Raw genomic sequence first — 26,027 nt, forward strand, 5'->3', positions numbered from 1 at the left:
TCTTAATGACGATAAAATCTAATTCTGGACAAAGGGAGGGAGGGAGAGAGGGAGACAGACAGAGACATAGAGAGTGAGACAGAGACAGAGATGCTGAGACAGAGAGAGATGCAGAGACAGGGGCCGAGACAGAGAGACACAGAGAGACATAGAGAGAGAGATGCAGAGACGGACAGAGAGAGAGACAAAGAGAGAGACACAGAGAGACTTATGCCTCGGTTCCACTGGCTTAAGCGTCCGTGCCGTGCTGTGCCATGCCATGCCGACGCGTCCCAGAGCTTTTTTTTGTAAAACCAGGCCGTTGTGAATCCGTCCCTCTTATGGGTGGGACTGTGGGTTTGTTTTTTGTTTCGTTTTAAAAACAGAGACGCTATGAGCGACACAGCCTGACGTGGAGAGGACTTTTGTGTCTATTTTATTCTTCGTGCCTTAAATGATTGTAAACGGCGTAATAAATACACGTTTCTGTTAAGAGATATTAGGAAGAGCTAAACTTGTAGACAACATTATATTCAGGCAAGCATGTGCACATAAGAATACGTTTCCATGTGCAACAATATTATTATCGTCATCATTTGTGCTAGTATATATGTATTTATTACATAATGCTTTTTGCCGTATTATTTATAATTTACTTTACAAAATACACACGTTTCACGATTAATAATCTAGCTACAATATAGCCGGTTATAATTTAACTGAAGTGTGCACGTCTCGGTCATAGCGTTTATGAACTTACGGACGCATTTATTAAACCAGTCCTTAATGTTTTATAGGGAAACCCAGATCTGCTGTATTTTTGTATTCATTAATTTAACTTGTAAATGGTTTATAATACACTCAGATATTAACTGTAAGCAGTCATTGTTTCTGTATGTGGATTTCACTACATGCTGCTAATAAAACTAATTTCTTCGTGATCGCACACGGCATTTGAGATTATATCTTCCGACACAATGTATCTGATCTCCTCCCTGTCTGTCTGCAAGTCAAGTGCACATCTTCGCTTTCAGAAGCGGAGATATTTCCTCAGTGGGCGGGACAGACGCTTACGGACACGTCTGGCAGCAGATAGTTAACTGTCCACAAAACACGGACGTGTCCACCAGTGGAAACGGGGCAATAGAGAGAGACAGAGTGAGAGACAGACACGCAGAGAGAGAAACAGAGACAGACACACACACACACAGAGAGAGAGAGAGACAGAAACACAAAGACACAGAGAGAGACTAGAGATAGAGACATGGAGAGACACACGGAGAGAGAGACACAGAGAGACAGAGAGAGAGCTAGAAGAAGCAGGGCGAGAGCAAGAAGATGTAGCTGAAGGATGGAGGCAGGTGAAGATGAGGCAGAGGGAGAGACTGAGAATGAGAGGGGGAGCCAGGGATTGAAGAACAGCGCAGTGAGGCCGAGGCACCGAGGCGCACAGGGGACGCGAGTCCAGCAGGAATCACGGTGTGTTCATTCTCTGATTGTCACTGAGAGATGCTTCTCTATTTGCATTAATAAAGACTCTTCATTTCACTGTAGCAGCACCTCAGGATCATGTAGGCTGTGAGTTGCCGCTCAGAACAGACACAGTGAACCGCACGCTTGCTGACCATTGTCCCATTAGATCAGCGGTCTCAGATGGTCTGAGTTTAGAGCAGGCTGGCGTCTGAGCCTTTTCCACACAAGATAGTGTGCGAGTGAATGACTCAGTACAGTAATACAATGTCATGCATGTCCTGGACAAGGCACTTTGGGGGGAGGGTGCATTAATATCTGTTTTGTTTTGATCGTTTTTGCTTTCTCTTTCAGGGTGAGAGAGAGAGAGAGAGAGAGAGAGGAGGCCGACACCCAGCTGCGCAGGGAGGAGGGAAACCCTGGTCTCGGAGGCGCGTCCACGGCACAGTGGGACCCGAACTCTCAGAACCGCCTGGTGGAGGCTGACTGCGCTTCGGCATGGGATCGAACAGAACCGGAAGCAATAAAGTGTCTTGAGACTCAACAGCTGTGTTCGTTCGTAATTAAGTCTCGAATGCAGTGACTATATAGAGAAATGCATCACCCGCAACGAAAACTATTTCAGCTATTTTAAGACCAAAGACAAGGCCTGGAGACAACCTGAGGACCCCAAGGTGAGACGGCGAAGACAGTTCCTGTGTGCCTCACCATAGACACAAACAGGAAATAGGAAGGCACTGTCTGAGTGACACAGCTTGGATAGGAAGGTTTAGTTGACCCCTCCCTTTGGGCAGTGCTTTTGACTTGAAAGATAACGAAACGATTGAATAAAGACCCACTACGATCAACTGGAATATGACCAGCAAGTGTTTTTTTGGAGAATCGGGATCAGACATTGTTTTATCAGGATGCAGTGGAGTGGTGCGGTGCACATCACTGCCGTGTGTGTCAGCAGGTCTGTATACGGCACACGCCACGTGGCTGGAATCCCGCCTCAAGTCGGCGACAAAAAGAAAACTGTTGGTTTGGGTTTTTTTTATTTGAGAAAATCATTTCTCCTCCTGCGTCAAACAGAGAACAGCCTGCAACTCGCTAGACTCCTTAGAGTCTTAGAGGTGTAGATCACACAGTGTGTTCCAGTGACTTATTTTTTTTATAGAACTGCTAAAAGAACAATAAATGATCTGCATACAAATCTCAGAAAGCTGTGTAGAAGACTTTTATTACATGGTTTTGTCAGAGTTCTTTCTTTGCACTGCTTGGTTCTCAGTGTAACTTTAAAATGAGGCAGTATTCTGCTTAAAGTGATAAGAAGAACAAAAAGTGTCCAATTCAGAGAAGGCCATTCGCCCCATCGTGCTCGTTTGGTGTCCATTAATAACTAAGTGATCAAAGGATCCTATCCAGTCTGTTTTTGAACGTTCAAAAATTTGGGAAAAATTAGGTAGACTGCACAGTGCATTGTGGGATCTGTATTTCAGACACTTTTATAATCACATTTTAGACATAACCAGCCAAATACTAGCTCATTTGCTAAGACTTAAAAGCTAAACATACTGTGTATGCAAAAGCATGACTTCCTACACTAATGTATAAACATTGACAGTGTGTCTATTAAGGTTTCAGGGTATAACTATATATATATATATATATATATATATATATATAATAAAATGAGGGAGACACAGACACTGTACAGACACGTGTCTGGTTGCCATGCCATGGTAAAGTACACTGCAACTATGACGTCATAATTCGACTGTGCATCAGTCTTTCCATAAGTTGTCATAACTCGTCATAACTAGCTGACATTGCTGACAGACGGCGAGCGGATATCATTCATATTGCACTAAACAATTCAAGAGGAACTAAAGATGTTCCGTTTTATGAATAAGAAGAAGCAGAAAAATATTATCGGAAAGATACACAAAGCTGCCGCCAGGGGGAATCTGTCGCAGTTGAAAAAACTTGGAAAGAAGCATGGCTTCAATATGCTGGACGAACATAACAGGTAAGAAATGTATTATTATTATTATTATTATTAATAATAATATTACTCGAATAAAATGACTGCTTTATAGAGGAAGCTCCTGCCTTTTTAACACATGTATCATACACTGAATAACTGATAATCGAAAGTTATTCTGGGGGCACATTATTGCCGAAGATCTAGATTAATGTTGTTTAAAAAATAAAAACCTATTTATAGACCAGATGATTTAGGTTGCTCTCCAGCACATAACCGTATCAGCGTGCATTATTATTATGCATGTATATGCTGCTCACTGTACACACCTGCCAACCCTGGACATTGTGTTTTTGAGTGGGACGCTCAGCGGCCTAAGACACTTACACTGCCCAACCTGTCCCCCAGAAAACCATACACTATGCATATAACAACTGCTTTATTACTCTGTTTTTACCTTAACTGCTGTCCTGGTATCGGGCTGGTGCTCCCTGATAAGCTTTCTCTCAATATAAAGTGCAAGTAGAGTATTAATACATAAAAACAGAGCCTCTGTAGCTACCCGAAAACGTAAGTATATGTAGCTCATTGCTGTTTACTCAACACAAAAAGACAACATTTAATGAATAAATAGAGTGCAGTCACTGAATAATACCACAAATAATGCAGTTTGTTCTAGCTGACCTGCAGAAATGACTCGCCTGAAGGCCGGGGCCATGGGCTGCAAATCACACAACATAAGCAGTGAAACTAATCAAAGTCATTCCGCGGTGCCGTGTTTGTGTTCAGTGTGTGTGATAGTCCTTGTACACACGTAATTACGGCTCGGCAGTAGTATGTGCATGTATACGTGCAATTAAGGTTAATTGGGTGTCCTGCGATGTCGCGCAGTGCTGTTTGAGGGACAGGACAGTAATGGAGACGAGAGCTGGTGCTGAACTGTCACCTGTCGAGGACGGAGCTCATCTCTCGGCTCTGTAATGACGCGCAGCCGCCGAGTTTGACTCGAGTAGCGACTCGACCTGCGCGCTCTCGACTCGTGTCTTGGGCCTCGGGCTGCACGCCTCACACGCACACAGCAGGCCCTGCGCTGCTCATCGAGCCGCACTTCCTAATGGTTTGATCGGTTGCCAGATTTACGGCAAGCGACTAATTGCTTCATAATGCATGAACAATGAGATGCTGTATTTCACGGGTAACCTTGAATAAACCTTCAGACAAAACGCCGTGCTCGTCGCATCGACACTGACGTCAGAGTCGAGCGACAGGGGGCGGCGTCTCGCCTGCCAGCCCGGAGAGTGACGCGCGATGTTCACAATCCTCCATATTTATACTGTAGCCTGGATTGGCTCTGCTCGGTGTTTAATCGGTCTTTTAATAACGGCAGGTGTGCAGAACTTCAGCCCGATTTTTGCGTGTTTTGTTGTTACGATGCGTACAGGTAGGCAGGTCTGCGAGTCTCAGTGTAGACTCTTACCAATGCAAGCATTGATGCGCAGCCATTCCTGTCAGTTTGTTTATTTCTTTCCTTCTCCAGTGTTTTCTTCAGGGATAAAATAGTGATGTGGTGGCCATATGTGTGTCTATGGTCTATTATGAACTCGGCAGGGCTTAGATACAGACTTTGCACTATGAATTAACATCTCTCTATATTATTATTATTGTTATTATTATTACTACTACTGCTGCAGTGAGAACACAGACAGGGTTTTAATTGCTGTCTCTGTCTCCAGAACACCCCTGCACCTGGCCTGCGTCTCTGGACAGGAGGAGGTCGTCGCTTTCCTGGCCGAGCGGAAGGCAGAGTTGGATCTGTGCGATGACCAGCACAGCACTGCACTGATGAAGGTAAAGCCCAGCGTCTGCGTGTCTGTCTCATCAGTACTGCACTCCCTCCCTTTCTAAATAGTTTTTTTCCCTAGTTTCTTATTTTTAAACAAAGACAATCAAACCACCCAGCTTCTGATCCACGAAGAGTGTCCAGTGGGATCGATGGTAACGCAGCGTGTCTTTGGGGTTTGTGTTGCAGGCGGTGCAGTGTGGGCAGCAGGGCTGCGTGGCGGCGCTCCTGAAACACGGAGCCGACCCCAACGTGATGGACGTGGACGGGAACACGGCCCTCCATTTCGCTGCCCTCGTCCCGTCTGTCGCTCTGGCTGCCCAGCTAGTGCGACACGGGGCAGACATTGAGGCCAGGAATAAGGTACGGCTTCATAGCTCCGGATTGTGTGCCTTATGGCATGTAACATGTAAAATGAATACACAAACATATATATAGTGAATATATAGTGAAAATGTGATGCAGAAATAGCGACTGTAATGGGTAGTTGAATGATGTGCTGTAAAGATGTTCTCCTCACTTTTAGGAAGGCTGCACCCCGCTGCTCCTGGCCACCGCGGAGAACCACATCCGCGTGGTCACCCTGCTGCACAAGAAAGGGGCCAAGATCAACGCCAGGGACAACTCAATGAGGTGGGCAGCGGTTTATTTCTCTGGACCACAGAATGACCTAGAAAAGCGACAGATCTGTGAGAGGGAGGGACGGGGAGTGTCTCCTCTGGATCGGACCGGATGGCGGTTTAATGTCTCGACAGCTTGCAAGAGCACAGAATGAACAGTGTTTATATGAAACGGTTGAGTATTGTCCTGTAACAAGATGATCTGGCTTTTCTCAGGACGCCGCTGATGATAGCTGCCAGCAACGGCTTCCTGCCCTTGGTCTGCATCCTGTTGAGCTACGGTGCGGACGCATCGCTGGAGGACAGCAGTGGACACACTGCTGAGGTCCTCGCAGCGATGCATGGACACCACGGGTGAGACTGCTCTGCAGATCATCTATTATCAAGTAGTTTTGTGAATTGTTTTGCATTGTTGCATTGTTTTGTGAAAAAGTACTTTCCTTTAGATTCAGATGCAGCAGTGTTGACTCGCACACATGTAGAATACACATATGTATCTCTCGTTACAATATATGTAATAAAAGTTTTTCAAATGTATATTAGTCTTTATAAGAAATGCTCCTAATGAGAGGAATTTAAAACAATGATTTGAATTGTTCTGAAGAGCTTCACCAGGGACGAGGGGCTGTGTCACCTCACACTGACACTGAGTCGGACGAGTGACGGGGGTCTCCTCTCCAGTGCTGCGGCTCTGTGACTCTCACAGGAAGATAACGTGTCTGTTTAAGAGCCTGTTGCCTTTGCTTTCCAGCTGCTCAAATCGCATCATGACCCATGGGACCAAGAGCAGACCTGCGCAGACTCCGTCACACAGCAAGGGACAGGAGGCCAAGCTCCCTGGCAGCCTGAGCAGAGCATGGACGCTGGGAGGGGCAGCTCTCGACAGTGCCAGTGACCCCAGCATTGAAGACGCACAGGCATGGGATGAGGTAAACTCTTCTCTTCCCTCCTGTCTTGGTCCTGTCTGCTCGCTCTGTGGCTACAGGACATGATGTGGAAGTCGCAGCGACTCCCTGCTTCATTGTCCCGTGAATTACAACACAGACACGGCTGGCCTGCTCTCAGTCCGGTGCAGACATGGACCCAAAGTCCACATAATACTGTCAGCGTGCCAATGAGTCCTAATCCTGTAGATGTGTGTCTTTATCATCTACATTTTTAATGTCATTTGATCTGTCAGTCAGCTTAATCAATATTGTTCTGTAAATGATACGTACTGATCAGTTCAGTCTTTTTCTAGTTTCTGATCCTGCCGGGCAAACTGTAAAGGCACAGCTTCCGTCAGTGTGTCAGTCAAAGGTCTGCACATCCTCACTCAATCCACTCCTCACTGTCAGCTCTGTGCCTGTGAGAAGGCAGGCTGTGTCCCCCAGAAACACCAGCCCGTGTCCGAGTGTTGGCTGTGAACGTGGGAGCACTTGTGAATGCCAGACTTACCGTTCGTGTGTCTCTTGTGCTTTTCTATCATAAAGGTTGCGTCTCTGAAGCTGCAGCTGACCGTCTTGCAGAACAAGTGCCACCGGGTCACCCACTGCCTTGCAGAGAAGACCGCTCTCCTGGAGAGCGCGCAGCGAGAGAGAGACCAAGCCCAGGCACACCTGCAGGCCCTGCTGCGAGAGGTGATGGAGCCACGGCACGAGACCTCAGTTCCAGAGGAGAGCCTGGCAGAGAGACTGGCCCGGGCACAGTTGGAGAACCAGCTCCTGCGCCAGCAGCTGGCAGCAGCTCAGAAACAGGGCCTGGTGCACGAGAAGGCCCTGGCCGAGGAGCAGGAGCGGTTCAGAGACAGTCTGGCCAAGATGAAGGCCGACTGTGACAACTATGTCCAGAATGTGGAAGACTGCAACCAGGCCCTCCTCAGCAAGAACCGGAAGCTGCGGGCCCTTCTCGCCAAGCAGCAGAGCAAGGAGTCGGAGAGAGAGGTAGGCGTCCCGCTCTCGTTTTCTATATCACCTGTGACTGGGACTAGAAACTCTTCATACCTGGAGATTGAAGGGAAGGACACTGAGCTGCAAGTGTCTGACACATCTGTAGAAGGCTTTATTTTCCAGCCTTAATTGTTAAAAATGATCTGGGACAGATCAGCATAGAAACAATTGTGTAATCATGTGGTTGTCTCTGCACATACTGTTGCTTTGGCAGCGGACAATTTCTTGTATGTTTCCTATATTTCTCCATTCTTTATCATGCTTTCACTTGGTTTTTGTTTACTGTGAACCGTGGTTTTCCAATGGCACAGCACTGCAGTGCTTTATAAAACAATCATAATGCCAATCCTGTGCGCAAGTTTACCAGTCAAGAGGACTCCATAGCACAGAGCGCGGACAGCTTCTGTGTCGTTTAAGAGTCTGGGCAGTAAAGATGAATTCTCGACAGAAAGAAAAGTGCTGTTAGGTGTCATAGTGAACTGCTCTGGTGTGCGGCGCTGCTGTGCGGGTTCCTGGGGCTCAGATACAGGAAGCAGAGGGCCGCACATCCAGACCGAGCTGCGCAACCTCAGGCAGAAGTCTTGCCTTTATAAATGTGTCAGGTAAGCAGCAATTACAGGTAGAAGGTAAAAAAAAGATTGAATAGATTCTGATATGTACATGTAGCCGATATACACATGTATTATATTACAGGTGCCATGTAAGACTCTGCCTCGGAGGAAGGCATGGGCAGAGGAGGAGGGCCTCTCCTCGGAAGGTAAAGCGACTGACCACAGCGAAGTTAAGTCTCCTGTTAAAATGATGCAGACAGAGAAAAAGAAAACCAATTACACTGACCAGCAAACGAGCGCGGCGAGCAGAACTCAAGGTGGAGGCGGTTCTGTGCAGCAGACAAAGCCGTGTGCGACACAGACCGCACGTCTCCCCAGAGAGCAGGCGGCCATCGGCGTCGTGCGCGGCAGCTGTCACCAGGGCCACGAGCGCTTTGGGCACAACAGCGGGAAGCAGTGTGTGCCCAACAGCTTCTGTTCAGTAATATACAGCGAAGTGAAGAGCCCCGAGAAGTGGGATAGTGCTGACCTGGACGCTATCCTGCAGCGCGGGAACAAGCTGTACTCCAAGCTGCAGAGCACTGCTGCAGTGAAAAACACGTATACATTAGTTACTGAACTTCCAGGTCAGCTGAAAGTGTTTGGCACCAGCTGCACCACATCGATGGGCGAGTCGGTGGCCGGGCTGCTGGGCGGTCCCAGTGACAGTGCTTTATCTGGGATAGTGTTGTCCCTGGGCGACGCTCTGCAGACAACGCTGACTGAGTTCAGAGCTTGTCTCGTCACGTTTGCAGGATCGACGTTTGCCGTGATACGTGGAAGCAGGGCATTCCACGTGTTCGACTCTCATTCGAGAAATGAGAACGGCATGCAAATCCCAGACGGAACCTGTGTGCTGATCACAAAGAACAGCATACAGGAGGTGACGCAGCACTGTGTCAAACTGGCTGAGTCCCTGAACGCAAATAAGCTCAGCCAGTTTGAGATCACTGGACTGAATGTTCATGTAATCTAAAAAACCACCGGAGGATTCGTCTATTGATGACCGAATCTTTAAATTATTTTGGGTTACAAACTTCCAAAGCTGTGACTGAGAATCGCTGGAGATTCATACGTTTACAGCAGAATGTTTTTGGTCTAATTTGAAATTAATTGCTCACTGGGTAGTTCAAATTGTCATCATCATACGAATTGGAACACAATTAGAAAGGGCCGCCCGGAATAGGTTCATTGTAATTTAATTGTTGTTGGCGTCCGTCAGCCGTCTTCTATGAGGCGCCGTTAGGGACATTATCACTGAAAAACACTTGCGCTCTCTACACTGAAAACGAGACCACATAGGTGACGTCAAAATATCAGTACTCCCGCGCAGCATTATTGCATATTAAGTGAAAGTGGAAACTAACATGTGTAATACAGATTAAGCGCAAAGGGCTGGTTTGTCACGCATTTGCATTCTATACATATGTATGGCTATGTACTGTAGCCTATGTATATACAATTAATAGAGTTGTATAAATGGGTTGTTAGGCTATAGATTAAAAGCCAGCTGAAGCACAAGCCAATCCAAGCTTGTGTCATAAATATACATTTCACTATGATTATGGCGCGGTCTAGTCTGGACTTTGGCGGAGGTGGTGTGGCATTTATAGCCTGGATAGGATCCTTGGATCACTCGGTTATTAATGGACACCAAACGAGCACGATGGGGCGAATGGCCTCCTCTCGATTGGACACTGTCTGATGCTCTTACGTTCTATTTGATTTAATAAAAATGTTGGCACATTTCTGTGGACTCATGCTTAACTTTGTGTTAACTTTTGTATTATCACTCTTTACTATTATTATTAAGCCTTAAGTTATATAAAGGGATACTACTACAGTATTTTGGCATTTAGACAGATTTCCTACTCAAACAGATATTAGTCAGCTTTTGAAAGTTAGCAATTGCGACAACTGGCTTCCATTGTGCTATGCTAATGTAATGAAAAATTTAAATGAGCTCAAACTGGACACACAGACCTAAAATTGTATCCAATTTGTAATCAATAGTAAAGAGTGATAATACAAAAGTTAACACAAAGTTAAGCATGAGTCCACAGAAATGTGCCAACATTTTTATTAAATCAAATAGAACGTAAGAGCATAAGAAAGTGTCCAATCGAGAGGAGGCCATTCGCCCCATCGTGCTCGTTTGGTGTCCATTAATAACCGAGTGATCCAAGGATCCTATCCAGGCTATAAATGCCACACCACCTCCGCCAAAGTCCAGACTAGACCGCGCCATAATCATAGTGAAATGTATATTTATGACACAAGCTTGGATTGGCTTGTGGTTCAGCTGGCTTTTAATATATAGCCTAACAACACATTTATACAACTCTATTAATTGTATATACATAGGCTACAGTACATAGCCATACATATGTATAGAATGCAAATGCGTGACAAACCAGCCCTTTGCGCTTAATCTGTATTACACATGTTAGTTTCCACTTTCACTTAATATGCAATAATGCTGCGCGGGAGTACTGATATTTTGACGTCACCTATGTGGTCTCGTTTTCAGTGTAGAGAGCGTAACTGTTATTCAGTGATAATGTCCCTAACGGCGCCTCATAGTCCCTGATGCGTCGCATTGAAATTAATTGCTCACTGGGTAGTTCAAATTGTCATCATCATATGAATTGGAACAAAATTAGAAAGGGCCGCCCGGAATAGGTTAATTGTAATTGAATTGTTGTTGGCATCCGTCAGCCGTCTTCCCTGACGCGTCGCTCCGTCCAGGACTCGCTGCCATAGAGGACACTGCTGATCACACAGGCTTTGTATAGCTGGACTTTGGTGTTCAGTCCTCTATGGTACTGCCTGCTTCTCTTTGAAACATGGACGGCGGTCCACACTGCTGCCACAATCACCGAGCCGCTTCCACTGAGTTCTGTTTGTTGTGGTTGTTTTATGGAAGATCACATTTCAGTACATTTATGTGTTATTGGGCTTTATGTGCTGAATAGATTGACATAAAATAAGATGCAGAGGAAGGGGGGTATATAAAGTTTCTTAATGACGATAAAATCTAATTCTGGACAAAGGGAGGGAGGGAGAGAGGGAGACAGACAGAGACATAGAGAGTGAGACAGAGACAGAGATGCTGAGACAGAGAGAGATGCAGAGACAGGGGCAGAGACAGAGAGACACAGAGAGACATAGAGAGAGAGATGCAGAGACGGACAGAGAGAGAGACAAAGAGAGAGACACAGAGAGACTTATGCCTCGGTTCCACTGGCTTAAGCGTCCGTGCCGTGCTGTGCCATGCCATGCCGACGCGTCCCAGAGCTTTTTTTTGTAAAACCAGGCCGTTGTGAATCCGTCCCTCTTATGGGTGGGACTGTGGGTTTGTTTTTTGTTTCGTTTTAAAAACAGAGACGCTACGAGCGACACAGCCTGACGTGGAGAGGACTTTTGTGTTTATTTTATTCTTCGTGCCTTACATGATTGTAAACGGCGTAATAAATACACGTTTCTGTTAAGAGATATTAGGAAGAGCTAAACTTGTAGACAACATTATATTCAGGCAAGCATGTGCACATAAGAATACGTTTCCATGTGCAACAATATTATTATCGTCATCATTTGTGCTAGTATATATGTATTTATTACATAATGCTTTTTGCCGTATTATTTATAATTTACTTTACAAAATACACACGTTTCACGATTAATAATCTAGCTACAATATAGCCGGTTATAATTTAACTGAAGTGTGCACGTCTCGGTCATAGCGTTTATGAACTTACGGACGCATTTATTAAACCAGTCCTTAATGTTTTATAGGGAAACCCAGATCTGCTGTATTTTTGTATTCATTAATTTAACTTGTAAATGGTTTATAATACACTCAGATATTAACTGTAAGCAGTCATTGTTTCTGTATGTGGATTTCACTACATGCTGCTAATAAAACTAATTTCTTCGTGATCGCACACGGCATTTGAGATTATATCTTCCGACACAATGTATCTGATCTCCTCCCTGTCTGTCTGCAAGTCAAGTGCACATCTTCGCTTTCAGAAGCGGAGATATTTCCTCAGTGGGCGGGACAGACGCTTACGGACACGTCTGGCAGCAGATAGTTAACTGTCCACAAAACACGGACGTGTCCACCAGTGGAAACGGGGCAATAGAGAGAGACAGAGTGAGAGACAGACACGCAGAGAGAGAAACAGAGACAGACACACACACACACAGAGAGAGAGAGACAGAAACACAAAGACACAGAGAGAGAGACTAGAGATAGAGACATGGAGAGACACACGGAGAGAGAGACACAGATAGACAGAGAGAGAGCTAGAAGAAGCAGGGCGAGAGCAGGAAGATGTAGCTGAAGGAAGGAGGCAGGTGAAGATGAGGCAGAGGGAGAGACTGAGAATGAGAGGGGGAGCCAGGGATTGAAGAGCAGCGCAGTGAGGCCGAGGCACCGAGGCGCACAGGGGACGCGAGTCCAGCAGGAATCACGGTGTGTTCATTCTCTGATTGTCACTGAGAGATGCTTCTCTATTTGCATTAATAAAGACTCTTCATTTCACTGTAGCAGCACCTCAGGATCATGTAGGCTGTGAGTTGCCGCTCAGAACAGACACAGTGAACCGCACGCTTGCTGACCATTGTCCCATTAGATCAGCGGTCTCAGATGGTCTGAGTTTAGAGCAGGCTGGCGTCTGAGCCTTTTCCACACAAGATAGTGTGCGAGTGAATGACTCAGTACAGTAATACAATGTCATGCATGTCCTGGACAAGGCACTTCGGGGGGAGGGTGCATTAATATCTGTTTTGTTTTGATCGTTTTTGCTTTCTCTTTCAGGGTGAGAGAGAGAGAGAGGAGGCCGACACCCAGCTGCGCAGGGAGGAGGGAAACCCTGGTCTCGGAGGCGCGTCCACGGCACAGTGGGACCCGAACTCTCAGAACCGCCTGGTGGAGGCTGACTGCGCTTCGGCATGGGATCGAACAGAACCGGAAGCAATAAAGTGTCTTGAGACTCAACAGCTGTGTTCGTTCGTAATTAAGTCTCGAATGCAGTGACTATATAGAGAAATGCGTCACCCGCAACGAAAACTATTTCAGCTATTTTAAGACCAAAGACAAGGCCTGGAGACAACCTGAGGACCCCAAGGTGAGACGGCGAAGACAGTTCCTGTGTGCCTCACCATAGACACAAACAGGAAATAGGAAGGCACTGTCTGAGTGACACAGCTTGGATAGGAAGGTTTAGTTGACCCCTCCCTTTGGGCAGTGCTTTTGACTTGAAAGATAACGAAACGATTGAATAAAGACCCACTACGATCAACTGGAATATGACCAGCAAGTGTTTTTTTGGAGAATCGGGATCAGACATTGTTTTATCAGGATGCAGTGGAGTGGTGCGGTGCACATCACTGCCGTGTGTGTCAGCAGGTCTGTATACAGCACACGCCACGTGGCTGGAATCCCGCCTCAAGTCGGCGACAAAAAGAAAACTGTTGGTTTGGGTTTTTTTTATTTGAGAAAATCATTTCTCCTCCTGCGTCAAACAGAGAACAGCCTGCAACTCGCTAGACTCCTTAGAGTCTTAGAGGTGTAGATCACACAGTGTGTTCCAGTGACTTATTTTTTTTATAGAACTGCTAAAAGAATAATAAATGATCTGCATACAAATCTCAGAAAGCTGTGTAGAAGACTTTTATTACATGGTTTTGTCAGAGTTCTTTCTTTGCACTGCTTGGTTCTCAGTGTAACTTTAAAATGAGGCAGTATTCTGCTTAAAGTGATAAGAAGAACAAAAAGTGTCCAATTCAGAGAAGGCCATTCGCCCCATCGTGCTCGTTTGGTGTCCATTAATAACTAAGTGATCAAAGGATCCTATCCAGTCTGTTTTTGAACGTTCAAAAATTTGGGAAAAATTAGGTAGACTGCACAGTGCATTGTGGGATCTGTATTTCAGACACTTTTATAATCACATTTTAGACATAACCAGCCAAATACTAGCTCATTTGTTAAGACTTAAAAGCTAAACATACTGTGTATGCAAAAGCATGACTTCCTACACTAATGTATAAACATTGACAGTGTGTCTATTAAGGTTTCAGGGTATAACTATATATATATATATATATATATATATATATATATATATATATATATATATATATTAAAATGAGGGAGACACAGACACTGTACAGACACGTGTCTGGTTGCCATGCCATGGTAAAGTACACTGCAACTATGACGTCATAATTCGACTGTGCATCAGTCTTTCCATAAGTTGTCATAACTCGTCATAACTAGCTGACATTGCTGACAGACGGCGAGCGGATATCATTCATATTGCACTAAACAATTCAAGAGGAACTAAAGATGTTCCGTTTTATGAATAAGAAGAAGCAGAAAAATATTATCGGAAAGATACACAAAGCTGCCGCCAGGGGGAATCTGTCGCAGTTGAAAAAACTTGGAAAGAAGCATGGCTTCAATATGCTGGACGAACATAACAGGTAAGAAATGTATTATTATTATTATTATTATTATTAATAATAATATTACTCGAATAAAATGACTGCTTTATAGAGGAAGCTCCTGCCTTTTTAACACATGTATCATACACTGAATAACTGATAATCGAAAGTTATTCTGGGGGCACATTATTGCCGAAGATCTAGATTAATGTTGTTTAATAAATAAAAACCTATTTATAGACCAGATGATTTAGGTTGCTCTCCAGCACATAACCGTATCAGCGTGCATTATTATTATGCATGTATATGCTGCTCACTGTACACACCTGCCAACCCTGGACATTGTGTTTTTGAGTGGGACGCTCAGCGGCCTAAGACACTTACACTGCCCAACCTGTCCCCCAGAAAACCATACACTATGCATATAACAACTGCTTTATTACTCTGTTTTTACCTTAACTGCTGTCCTGGTATCGGGCTGGTGCTCCCTGATAAGCTTTCTCTCAATATAAAGTGCAAGTAGAGTATTAATACATAAAAACAGAGCCTCTGTAGCTACCCGAAAACGTAAGTATATGTAGCTCATTGCTGTTTACTCAACACAAAAAGACAACATTTAATGAATAAATAGAGTGCAGTCACTGAATAATACCACAAATAATGCAGTTTGTTCTAGCTGACCTGCAGAAATGACTCGCCTGAAGGCCGGGGCCATGGGCTGCAAATCACACAACATAAGCAGTGAAACTAATCAAAGTCATTCCGCGGTGCCGTGTTTGTGTTCAGTGTGTGTGATAGTCCTTGTACACACGTAATTACGGCTCGGCAGTAGTATGTGCATGTATACGTGCAATTAAGGTTAATTGGGTGTCCTGCGATGTCGCGCAGTGCTGTTTGAGGGACAGGACAGTAATGGAGACGAGAGCTGGTGCTGAACTGTCACCTGTCGAGGACGGAGCTCATCTCTCGGCTCTGTAATGACGCGCAGCCGCCGAGTTTGACTCGAGTAGCGACTCGACCTGCGCGCTCTCGACTCGTGTCTTGGGCCTCGGGCTGCACGCCTCACACGCACACAGCAGGCCCTGCGCTGCTCATCGAGCCGCACTTCCTAATGGTTTGATCGGTTGCCAGATTTACGGCAAGCGACTAATTGCTTCATAATGCATGAACAATGAGATGCTGTATTTCACGGGTAACCTTGAATAAACCTTCAGACAAAACGCCGTGCTCGTCGCATCGACACTGACGTCAGAGTCGAGCGACAGGGGGCGGCGTCTCGCCTGCCAGCCCGGAGAGTGACGCGCGATGTTCACAATCCTCCATATTTATACTGTAGCCTGGATTGGCTCTGCTCGGTGTTTAATCGGTCTTTTAATAACGGCAGGTGTGCAGAACTTCAGCCCGATTTTTGCGTGTTTTGTTGTTACGATGCGTACAGGTAGGCAGGTCTGCGAGTCTCAGTGTAGACTCTTACCAATGCAAGCATTGATGCGCAGCCATTCCTGTCAGTTTGTTTATTTCTTTCCTTCTCCAGTGTTTTCTTCAGGGATAAAATAGTGATGTGGTGGCCATATGTGTGTCTATGGTCTATTATGAACTCGGCAGGGCTTAGATACAGACTTTGCACTATGAATTAACATCTCTCTATATTATTATTATTGTTATTATTATTACTACTACTGCTGCAGTGAGAACACAGACAGGGTTTTAATTGCTGTCTCTGTCTCCAGAACACCCCTGCACCTGGCCTGCGTCTCTGGACAGGAGGAGGTCGTCGTTTTCCTGGCCGAGCGGAAGGCAGAGTTGGATCTGTGCGATGACCAGCACAGCACTGCACTGATGAAGGTAAAGCCCAGCGTCTGCGTGTCTGTCTCATCAGTACTGCACTCCCTCCCTTTCTAAATAGTTTTTTTCCCTAGTTTCTTATTTTTAAACAAAGACAATCAAACCACCCAGCTTCTGATCCACGAAGAGTGTCCAGTGGGATCGATGGTAACGCAGCGTGTCTTTGGGGTTTGTGTTGCAGGCGGTGCAGTGTGGGCAGCAGGGCTGCGTGGCGGCGCTCCTGAAACACGGAGCCGACCCCAACGTGATGGACGTGGACGGGAACACGGCCCTCCATTTCGCTGCCCTCGTCCCGTCTGTCGCTCTGGCTGCCCAGCTAGTGCGACACGGGGCAGACATTGAGGCCAGGAATAAGGTACGGCTTCATAGCTCCGGATTGTGTGCCTTATGGCATGTAACATGTAAAATGAATACACAAACATATATATAGTGAATATATAGTGAAAATGTGATGCAGAAATAGCGACTGTAATGGGTAGTTGAATGATGTGCTGTAAAGATGTTCTCCTCACTTTTAGGAAGGCTGCACCCCGCTGCTCCTGGCCACCGCGGAGAACCACATCCGCGTGGTCACCCTGCTGCACAAGAAAGGGGCCAAGATCAACGCCAGGGACAACTCAATGAGGTGGGCAGCGGTTTATTTCTCTGGACCACAGAATGACCTAGAAAAGCGACAGATCTGTGAGAGGGAGGGACGGGGAGTGTCTCCTCTGGATCGGACCGGATCACAGAGCACAGACACGGACCTGATGGCGGTTTAATGTCTCGACAGCTTGCAAGAGCACAGAATGAACAGTGTTTATATGAAACGGTTGAGTATTGTCCTGTAACAAGATGATCTGGCTTTTCTCAGGACGCCGCTGATGATAGCTGCCAGCAACGGCTTCCTGCCCTTGGTCTGCATCCTGTTGAGCTACGGTGCGGACGCATCGCTGGAGGACAGCAGTGGACACACTGCTGAGGTCCTCGCAGCGATGCATGGACACCACGGGTGAGACTGCTCTGCAGATCATCTATTATCAAGTAGTTTTGTGAATTGTTTTGCATTGTTGCATTGTTTTGTGAAAAAGTACTTTCCTTTAGATTCAGATGCAGCAGTGTTGACTCGCACACATGTAGAATACACATATGTATCTCTCGTTACAATATATGTAATAAAAGTTTTTCAAATGTATATTAGTCTTTATAAGAAATGCTCCTAATGAGAGGAATTTAAAACAATGATTTGAATTGTTCTGAAGAGCTTCACCAGGGACGAGGGGCTGTGTCACCTCACACTGACACTGAGTCGGACGAGTGACGGGGGTCTCCTCTCCAGTGCTGCGGCTCTGTGACTCTCACAGGAAGATAACGTGTCTGTTTAAGAGCCTGTTGCCTTTGCTTTCCAGCTGCTCAAATCGCATCATGACCCATGGGACCAAGAGCAGACCTGCGCAGACTCCGTCACACAGCAAGGGACAGGAGGCCAAGCTCCCTGGCAGCCTGAGCAGAGCATGGACGCTGGGAGGGGCAGCTCTCGACAGTGCCAGTGACCCCAGCATTGAAGACGCACAGGCATGGGATGAGGTAAACTCTTCTCTTCCCTCCTGTCTTGGTCCTGTCTGCTCGCTCTGTGGCTACAGGACATGATGTGGAAGTCGCAGCGACTCCCTGCTTCATTGTCCCGTGAATTACAACACAGACATGGCTGGCCTGCTCTCAGTCCGGTGCAGACATGGACCCAAAGTCCACATAATACTGTCAGCGTGCCAATGAGTCCTAATCCTGTAGATGTGTGTCTTTATCATCTACATTTTTAATGTCATTTGATCTGTCAGTCAGCTTAATCAATATTGTTCTGTAAATGATACGTACTGATCAGTTCAGTCTTTTTCTAGTTTCTGATCCTGCCGGGCAAACTGTAAAGGCACAGCTTCCGTCAGTGTGTCAGTCAAAGGTCTGCACATCCTCACTCAATCCACTCCTCACTGTCAGCTCTGTGCCTGTGAGAAGGCAGGCTGTGTCCCCCAGAAACACCAGCCCGTGTCCGAGTGTTGGCTGTGAACGTGGGAGCACTTGTGAATGCCAGACTTACCGTTCGTGTGTCTCTTGTGCTTTTCTATCATAAAGGTTGCGTCTCTGAAGCTGCAGCTGACCGTCTTGCAGAACAAGTGCCACCGGGTCACCCACTCCCTTGCAGAGAAGACCGCTCTCCTGGAGAGCGCGCAGCGAGAGAGAGACCAAGCCCAGGCACACCTGCAGGCCCTGCTGCGAGAGGTGATGGAGCCACGGCACGAGACCTCAGTTCCAGAGGAGAGTCTGGCAGAGAGACTGGCCCGGGCACAGTTGGAGAACCAGCTCCTGCGCCAGCAGCTGGCAGCAGCTCAGAAACAGGGCCTGGTGCACGAGAAGGCCCTGGCCGAGGAGCAGGAGCGGTTCAGAGACAGTCTGGCCAAGATGAAGGCCGACTGTGACAACTATGTCCAGAATGTGGAAGACTGCAACCAGGCCCTCCTCAGCAAGAACCGGAAGCTGCGGGCCCTTCTCGCCAAGCAGCAGAGCAAGGAGTCGGAGAGAGAGGTAGGCGTCCCGCTCTCGTTTTCTATATCACCTGTGACTGGGAGTAGAAACTCTTCATACCTGGAGATTGAAGGGAAGGACACTGAGCTGCAAGTGTCTGACACATCTGTAGAAGGCTTTATTTTCCAGGCTTAATTGTTAAAAATGTTCTGGGACAGATCAGCATAGAAACAATTGTGTAATCATGTGGTTGTCTCTGCACATACTGTTGCTTTGACAGCGGACAATTTCTTGTATGTTTCCTATATTTCTCCATTCTTTATCATGCTTTCACTTGGTTTTTGTTTACTGTGAACCGTGGTTTTCCAATGGCACAGCACTGCAGTGCTTTATAAAACAATCATAATGCCAATCCTGTGCGCAAGTTTACCAGTCAAGAGGACTCCATAGCACAGAGCGCGGACAGCTTCTGTGTCGTTTAAGAGTCTGGGCAGTAAAGATGAATTCTCGACAGAAAGAAAAGTGCTGTTAGGTGTCATAGTGAACTGCTCTGGTGTGCGGCGCTGCTGTGCGGGTTCCTGGGGCTCAGATACAGGAAGCAGAGGGCCGCACATCCAGACCGAGCTGCGCAACCTCAGGCAGAAGTCTTGCCTTTATAAATGTGTCAGGTAAGCAGCAATTACAGGTAGAAGGTAAAAAAAAGATTGAATAGATTCTTATATGTACATGTAGCCGATATACACATGTATTATATTACAGGTGCCATGTAAGACTCTGCCTCGGAGGAAGGCATGGGCAGAGGAGGAGGGCCTCTCCTCGGAAGGTAAAGCGACTGACCACAGCGAAGTTAAGTCTCCTGTTAAAATGATGCAGACAGAGAAAAAGAAAACCAATTACACTGACCAGCAAACGAGCGCGGCGAGCAGAACCCAAGGTGGAGGCGGTTCTGTGCAGCAGACAAAGCCGTGTGCGACACAGACCGCACGTCTCCCCAGAGAGCAGGCGGCCATCGGCGTCGTGCGCGGCAGCTGTCACCAGGGCCACGAGCGCTTTGGGCACAACAGCGGGAAGCAGTGTGTGCCCAACAGCTTCTGTTCAGTAATATACAGCGAAGTGAAGAGCCCCGAGAAGTGGGATAGTGCTGACCTGGACGCTATCCTGCAGCGCGGGAACAAGCTGTACTCCAAGCTGCAGAGCACTGCTGCAGTGAAAAACACGTATACATTAGTTACTGAACTTCCAGGTCAGCTGAAAGTGTTTGGCACCAGCTGCACCACATCGATGGGCGAGTCGGTGGCCGGGCTGCTGGGCGGTCCCAGTGACAGTGCTTTATCTGGGATAGTGTTGTCCCTGGGCGACGCTCTGCAGACAACGCTGACTGAGTTCAGAGCTTGTCTCGTCACGTTTGCAGGATCGACGTTTGCCGTGATACGTGGAAGCAGGGCATTCCACGTGTTCGACTCTCATTCGAGAAATGAGAACGGCATGCAAATCCCAGACGGAACCTGTGTGCTGATCACAAAGAACAGCATACAGGAGGTGACGCAGCACTGTGTCAAACTGGCTGAGTCCCTGAACGCAAATAAGCTCAGCCAGTTTGAGATCACTGGACTGAATGTTCATGTAATCTAAAAAACCACCGGAGGATTCGTCTATTGATGACCGAATCTTTAAATTATTTTGGGTTACAAACTTCCAAAGCTGTGACTGAGAATCGCTGGAGATTCATACGTTTACAGCAGAATGTTTTTGGTCTAATTTGAAATTAATTGCTCACTGGGTAGTTCAAATTGTCATCATCATACGAACTGGAACACAATTAGAAAGGGCCGCCCGGAATAGGTTCATTGTAATTTAATTGTTGTTGGCGTCCGTCAGCCGTCTTCTATGAGGCGCCGTTAGGGACATTATCACTGAAAAACACTTGCGCTCTCTACACTGAAAACGAGACCACATAGGTGACGTCAAAATATCAGTACTCCCGCACAGCATTATTGCATATTAAGTGAAAGTGGAAACTAACATGTGTAATACAGATTAAGCGCAAAGGGCTGGTTTGTCACGCATTTGCATTCTATACATATGTATGGCTATGTACTGTAGCCTATGTATATACAATTAATAGAGTTGTATAAATGGGTTGTTAGGCTATAGATTAAAAGCCAGCTGAAGCACAAGCCAATCCAAGCTTGTGTCATAAATATACATTTTACTATGATTATGGCGCGGTCTAGTCTGGACTTTGGCGGAGGTGGTGTGGCATTTATAGCCTGGATAGGATCCTTGGATCACTCGGTTATTAATGGACACCAAACGAGCACGATGGGGCGAATGGCCTCCTCTCGATTGGACACTGTCTGATGCTCTTACGTTCTATTTGATTTAATAAAAATGTTGGCACATTTCTGTGGACTCATGCTTAACTTTGTGTTAACTTTTGTATTATCACTCTTTACTATTATTATTAAGCCTTAAGTTATATAAAGGGATACTACTACAGTATTTTGGCATTTAGACAGATTTCCTACTCAAACAGATATTAGTCAGCTTTTGAAAGTTAGCAATTGCGACAATTGGCTTCCATTGTGCTATGCTAATGTAATGAAAAATTTAAATGAGCTCAAACTGGACACACAGACCTAAAATTGTATCCAATTTGTAATCAATAGTAAAGAGTGATAATACAAAAGTTAACACAAAGTTAAGCATGAGTCCACAGAAATGTGCCAACATTTTTATTAAATCAAATAGAACGTAAGAGCATAAGAAAGTGTCCAATCGAGAGGAGGCCATTCGCCCCATCGTGCTCGTTTGGTGTCCATTAATAACCGAGTGATCCAAGGATCCTATCCAGGCTATAAATGCCACACCACCTCCGCCAAAGTCCAGACTAGACCGCGCCATAATCATAGTGAAATGTATATTTATGACACAAGCTTGGATTGGCTTGTGCTTCAGCTGGCTTTTAATATATAGCCTAACAACACATTTATACAACTCTATTAATTGTATATACATAGCCATACATATGTATAGAATGCAAATGCGTGACAAACCAGCCCTTTGCGCTTAATCTGTATTACACATGTTAGTTTCCACTTTCACTTAATATGCAATAATGCTGCGCGGGAGTACTGATATTTTGACGTCACCTATGTGGTCTCGTTTTCAGTGTAGAGAGCGTAACTGTTATTCAGTGATAATGTCCCTAACGGCGCCTCATAGTCCCTGATGCGTCGCATTGAAATTAATTGCTCACTGGGTAGTTCAAATTGTCATCATCATATGAATTGGAACAAAATTAGAAAGGGCCGCCCGGAATAGGTTAATTGTAATTGAATTGTTGTTGGCATCCGTCAGCCGTCTTCCCTGACGCGTCGCTCCGTCCAGGACTCGCTGCCATAGAGGACACTGCTGATCACACAGGCTTTGTATAGCTGGACTTTGGTGTTCAGTCCTCTATGGTACTGCCTGCTTCTCTTTGAAACATGGACGGCGGTCCACACCGCTGCCACAATCACCGAGCCGCTTCCACTGAGTTCTGTTTGTTGTGGTTGTTTTATGGAAGATCACATTTCAGTACATTTATGTGTTATTGGGCTTTATGTGCTGAATAGATTGACATAAAATAAGATGCAGAGGAAGGGGGGTATATAAAGTTTCTTAATGACGATAAAATCTAATTCTGGACAAAGGGAGGGAGGGAGAGAGGGAGACAGACAGAGACATAGAGAGTGAGACAGAGACAGAGATGCTGAGACAGAGAGAGATGCAGAGACAGGGGCAGAGACAGAGAGACACAGAGAGACATAGAGAGAGAGATGCAGAGACGGACAGAGAGAGAGACAAAGAGAGAGACACAGAGAGACTTATGCCTCGGTTCCACTGGCTTAAGCGTCCGTGCCGTGCTGTGCCATGCCATGCCGACGCGTCCCAGAGCTTTTTTTTGTAAAACCAGGCCGTTGTGAATCCGTCCCTCTTATGGGTGGGACTGTGGGTTTGTTTTTTGTTTCGTTTTAAAAACAGAGACGCTATGAGCGACACAGCCTGACGTGGAGAGGACTTTTGTGTCTATTTTATTCTTCGTGCCTTAAATGATTGTAAACGGCGTAATAAATACACGTTTCTGTTAAGAGATATTAGGAAGAGCTAAACTTGTAGACAACATTATATTCAGGCAAGCATGTGCACATAAGAATACGTTTCCATGTGCAACAATATTATTATCGTCATCATTTGTGCTAGTATATATGTATTTATTACATAATGCTTTTTGCCGTATTATTTATAATTTACTTTACAAAATACACACGTTTCACGATTAATAATCTAGCTACAATATAGCCGGTTATAATTTAACTGAAGTGTGCACGTCTCGGTCATAGCGTTTATGAACTTACGGACGCATTTATTAAACCAGTCCTTAATGTTTTATAGGGAAACCCAGATCTGCTGTATTTTTGTATTCATTAATTTAACTTGTAAATGGTTTATAATACACTCAGATATTAACTGTAAGCAGTCATTGTTTCTGTATGTGGATTTCACTACATGCTGCTAATAAAACTAATTTCTTCGTGATCGCACACGGCATTTGAGATTATATCTTCCGACACAATGTATCTGATCTCCTCCCTGTCTGTCTGCAAGTCAAGTGCACATCTTCGCTTTCAGAAGCGGAGATATTTCCTCAGTGGGCGGGACAGACGCTTACGGACACGTCTGGCAGCAGATAGTTAACTGTCCACAAAACACGGACGTGTCCACCAGTGGAAACGGGGCAATAGAGAGAGACAGAGTGAGAGACAGACACGCAGAGAGAGAAACAGAGACAGACACACACACACACAGAGAGAGAGAGAGACAGAAACACAAAGACACAGAGAGAGACTAGAGATAGAGACATGGAGAGACACACGGAGAGAGAGACACAGAGAGACAGAGAGAGAGCTAGAAGAAGCAGGGCGAGAGCAAGAAGATGTAGCTGAAGGATGGAGGCAGGTGAAGATGAGGCAGAGGGAGAGACTGAGAATGAGAGGGGGAGCCAGGGATTGAAGAACAGCGCAGTGAGGCCGAGGCACCGAGGCGCACAGGGGACGCGAGTCCAGCAGGAATCACGGTGTGTTCATTCTCTGATTGTCACTGAGAGATGCTTCTCTATTTGCATTAATAAAGACTCTTCATTTCACTGTAGCAGCACCTCAGGATCATGTAGGCTGTGAGTTGCCGCTCAGAACAGACACAGTGAACCGCACGCTTGCTGACCATTGTCCCATTAGATCAGCGGTCTCAGATGGTCTGAGTTTAGAGCAGGCTGGCGTCTGAGCCTTTTCCACACAAGATAGTGTGCGAGTGAATGACTCAGTACAGTAATACAATGTCATGCATGTCCTGGACAAGGCACTTTGGGGGGAGGGTGCATTAATATCTGTTTTGTTTTGATCGTTTTTGCTTTCTCTTTCAGGGTGAGAGAGAGAGAGAGAGAGAGAGAGGAGGCCGACACCCAGCTGCGCAGGGAGGAGGGAAACCCTGGTCTCGGAGGCGCGTCCACGGCACAGTGGGACCCGAACTCTCAGAACCGCCTGGTGGAGGCTGACTGCGCTTCGGCATGGGATCGAACAGAACCGGAAGCAATAAAGTGTCTTGAGACTCAACAGCTGTGTTCGTTCGTAATTAAGTCTCGAATGCAGTGACTATATAGAGAAATGCGTCACCCGCAACGAAAACTATTTCAGCTATTTTAAGACCAAAGACAAGGGCTGGAGACAACCTGAGGACCCCAAGGTGAGACGGCGAAGACAGTTCCTGTGTGCCTCACCATAGACACAAACAGGAAATAGGAAGGCACTGTCTGAGTGACACAGCTTGGATAGGAAGGTTTAGTTGACCCCTCCCTTTGGGCAGTGCTTTTGACTTGAAAGATAACGAAACGATTGAATAAAGACCCACTACGATCAACTGGAATATGACCAGCAAGTGTTTTTTTGGAGAATCGGGATCAGACATTGTTTTATCAGGATGCAGTGGAGTGGTGCGGTGCACATCACTGCCGTGTGTGTCAGCAGGTCTGTATACAGCACACGCCACGTGGCTGGAATCCCGCCTCAAGTCGGCGACAAAAAGAAAACTGTTGGTTTGGGTTTTTTTTATTTGAGAAAATCATTTCTCCTCCTGCGTCAAACAGAGAACAGCCTGCAACTCGCTAGACTCCTTAGAGTCTTAGAGGTGTAGATCACACAGTGTGTTCCAGTGACTTATTTTTTTTATAGAACTGCTAAAAGAATAATAAATGATCTGCATACAAATCTCAGAAAGCTGTGTAGAAGACTTTTATTACATGGTTTTGTCAGAGTTCTTTCTTTGCACTGCTTGGTTCTCAGTGTAACTTTAAAATGAGGCAGTATTCTGCTTAAAGTGATAAGAAGAACAAAAAGTGTCCAATTCAGAGGAGGCCATTCGCCCCATCGTGCTCGTTTGGTGTCCATTAATAACTAAGTGATCAAAGGATCCTATCCAGTCTGTTTTTGAACGTTCAAAAATTAGGGAAAAATTAGGTAGACTGCACAGTGCATTGTGGGATCTGTATTTCAGACACTTTTATAATCACATTTTAGACATAACCAGCCAAATACTAGCTCATTTGCTAAGACTTAAAAGCTAAACATACTGTGTATGCAAAAGCATGACTTCCTACACTAATGTATAAACATTGACAGTGTGTCTATTAAGGTTTCAGGGTATAACTATATATATATATATATATATATATATATATATATATATATATACATATATATAATAAAATGAGGGAGACACAGACACTGTACAGACACGTGTCTG

General features: G+C 45.7%; 2 protein-coding genes across 4 annotated transcripts; both read left to right on the plus strand.

The window, feature by feature from the left end:
- The first annotated feature begins 3,155 nt into the window (after positions 1 to 3,155).
- Positions 3,156 to 9,562, plus strand: LOC136758410 (putative ankyrin repeat domain-containing protein 20A4). 3 transcript variants are annotated; one of them, XM_066712719.1, is made up of 8 exons: positions 3,156 to 3,460; positions 5,149 to 5,263; positions 5,445 to 5,618; positions 5,782 to 5,888; positions 6,092 to 6,229; positions 6,627 to 6,804; positions 7,348 to 7,797; positions 8,497 to 9,562. In XM_066712719.1, the coding sequence occupies exons 1-8, from the start codon at positions 3,324 to 3,326 to the stop codon at positions 9,367 to 9,369; spliced, it is 2,172 nt and encodes a 723-aa protein (XP_066568816.1). In that variant the 5' UTR covers positions 3,156 to 3,323; the 3' UTR covers positions 9,370 to 9,562. The 3 variants fall into 3 exon arrangements, with proteins under 3 accessions (XP_066568816.1, XP_066568819.1, XP_066568817.1); XM_066712722.1 differs by lacking the exon at positions 3,156 to 3,460 and adding an exon at positions 3,585 to 4,856; XM_066712720.1 differs by lacking the exon at positions 3,156 to 3,460 and adding an exon at positions 3,585 to 4,802.
- Positions 9,563 to 15,720: 6,158 nt separating this feature from the next.
- Positions 15,721 to 21,081, plus strand: LOC136758187 (ankyrin repeat domain-containing protein 20B-like). The gene is made up of 9 exons (XM_066712456.1): positions 15,721 to 15,735; positions 16,058 to 16,227; positions 16,574 to 16,688; positions 16,870 to 17,043; positions 17,207 to 17,313; positions 17,542 to 17,679; positions 18,077 to 18,254; positions 18,798 to 19,247; positions 19,947 to 21,081. The coding sequence occupies exons 1-9, from the start codon at positions 15,721 to 15,723 to the stop codon at positions 20,817 to 20,819; spliced, it is 2,220 nt and encodes a 739-aa protein (XP_066568553.1). The 3' UTR covers positions 20,820 to 21,081.
- The last annotated feature ends 4,946 nt before the right edge of the window (positions 21,082 to 26,027 follow it).

Source organism: Amia ocellicauda, chromosome 9 (assembly GCF_036373705.1).
Source record: "Amia ocellicauda isolate fAmiCal2 chromosome 9, fAmiCal2.hap1, whole genome shotgun sequence".
NCBI lineage: Eukaryota > Metazoa > Chordata > Actinopteri > Amiiformes > Amiidae > Amia > Amia ocellicauda.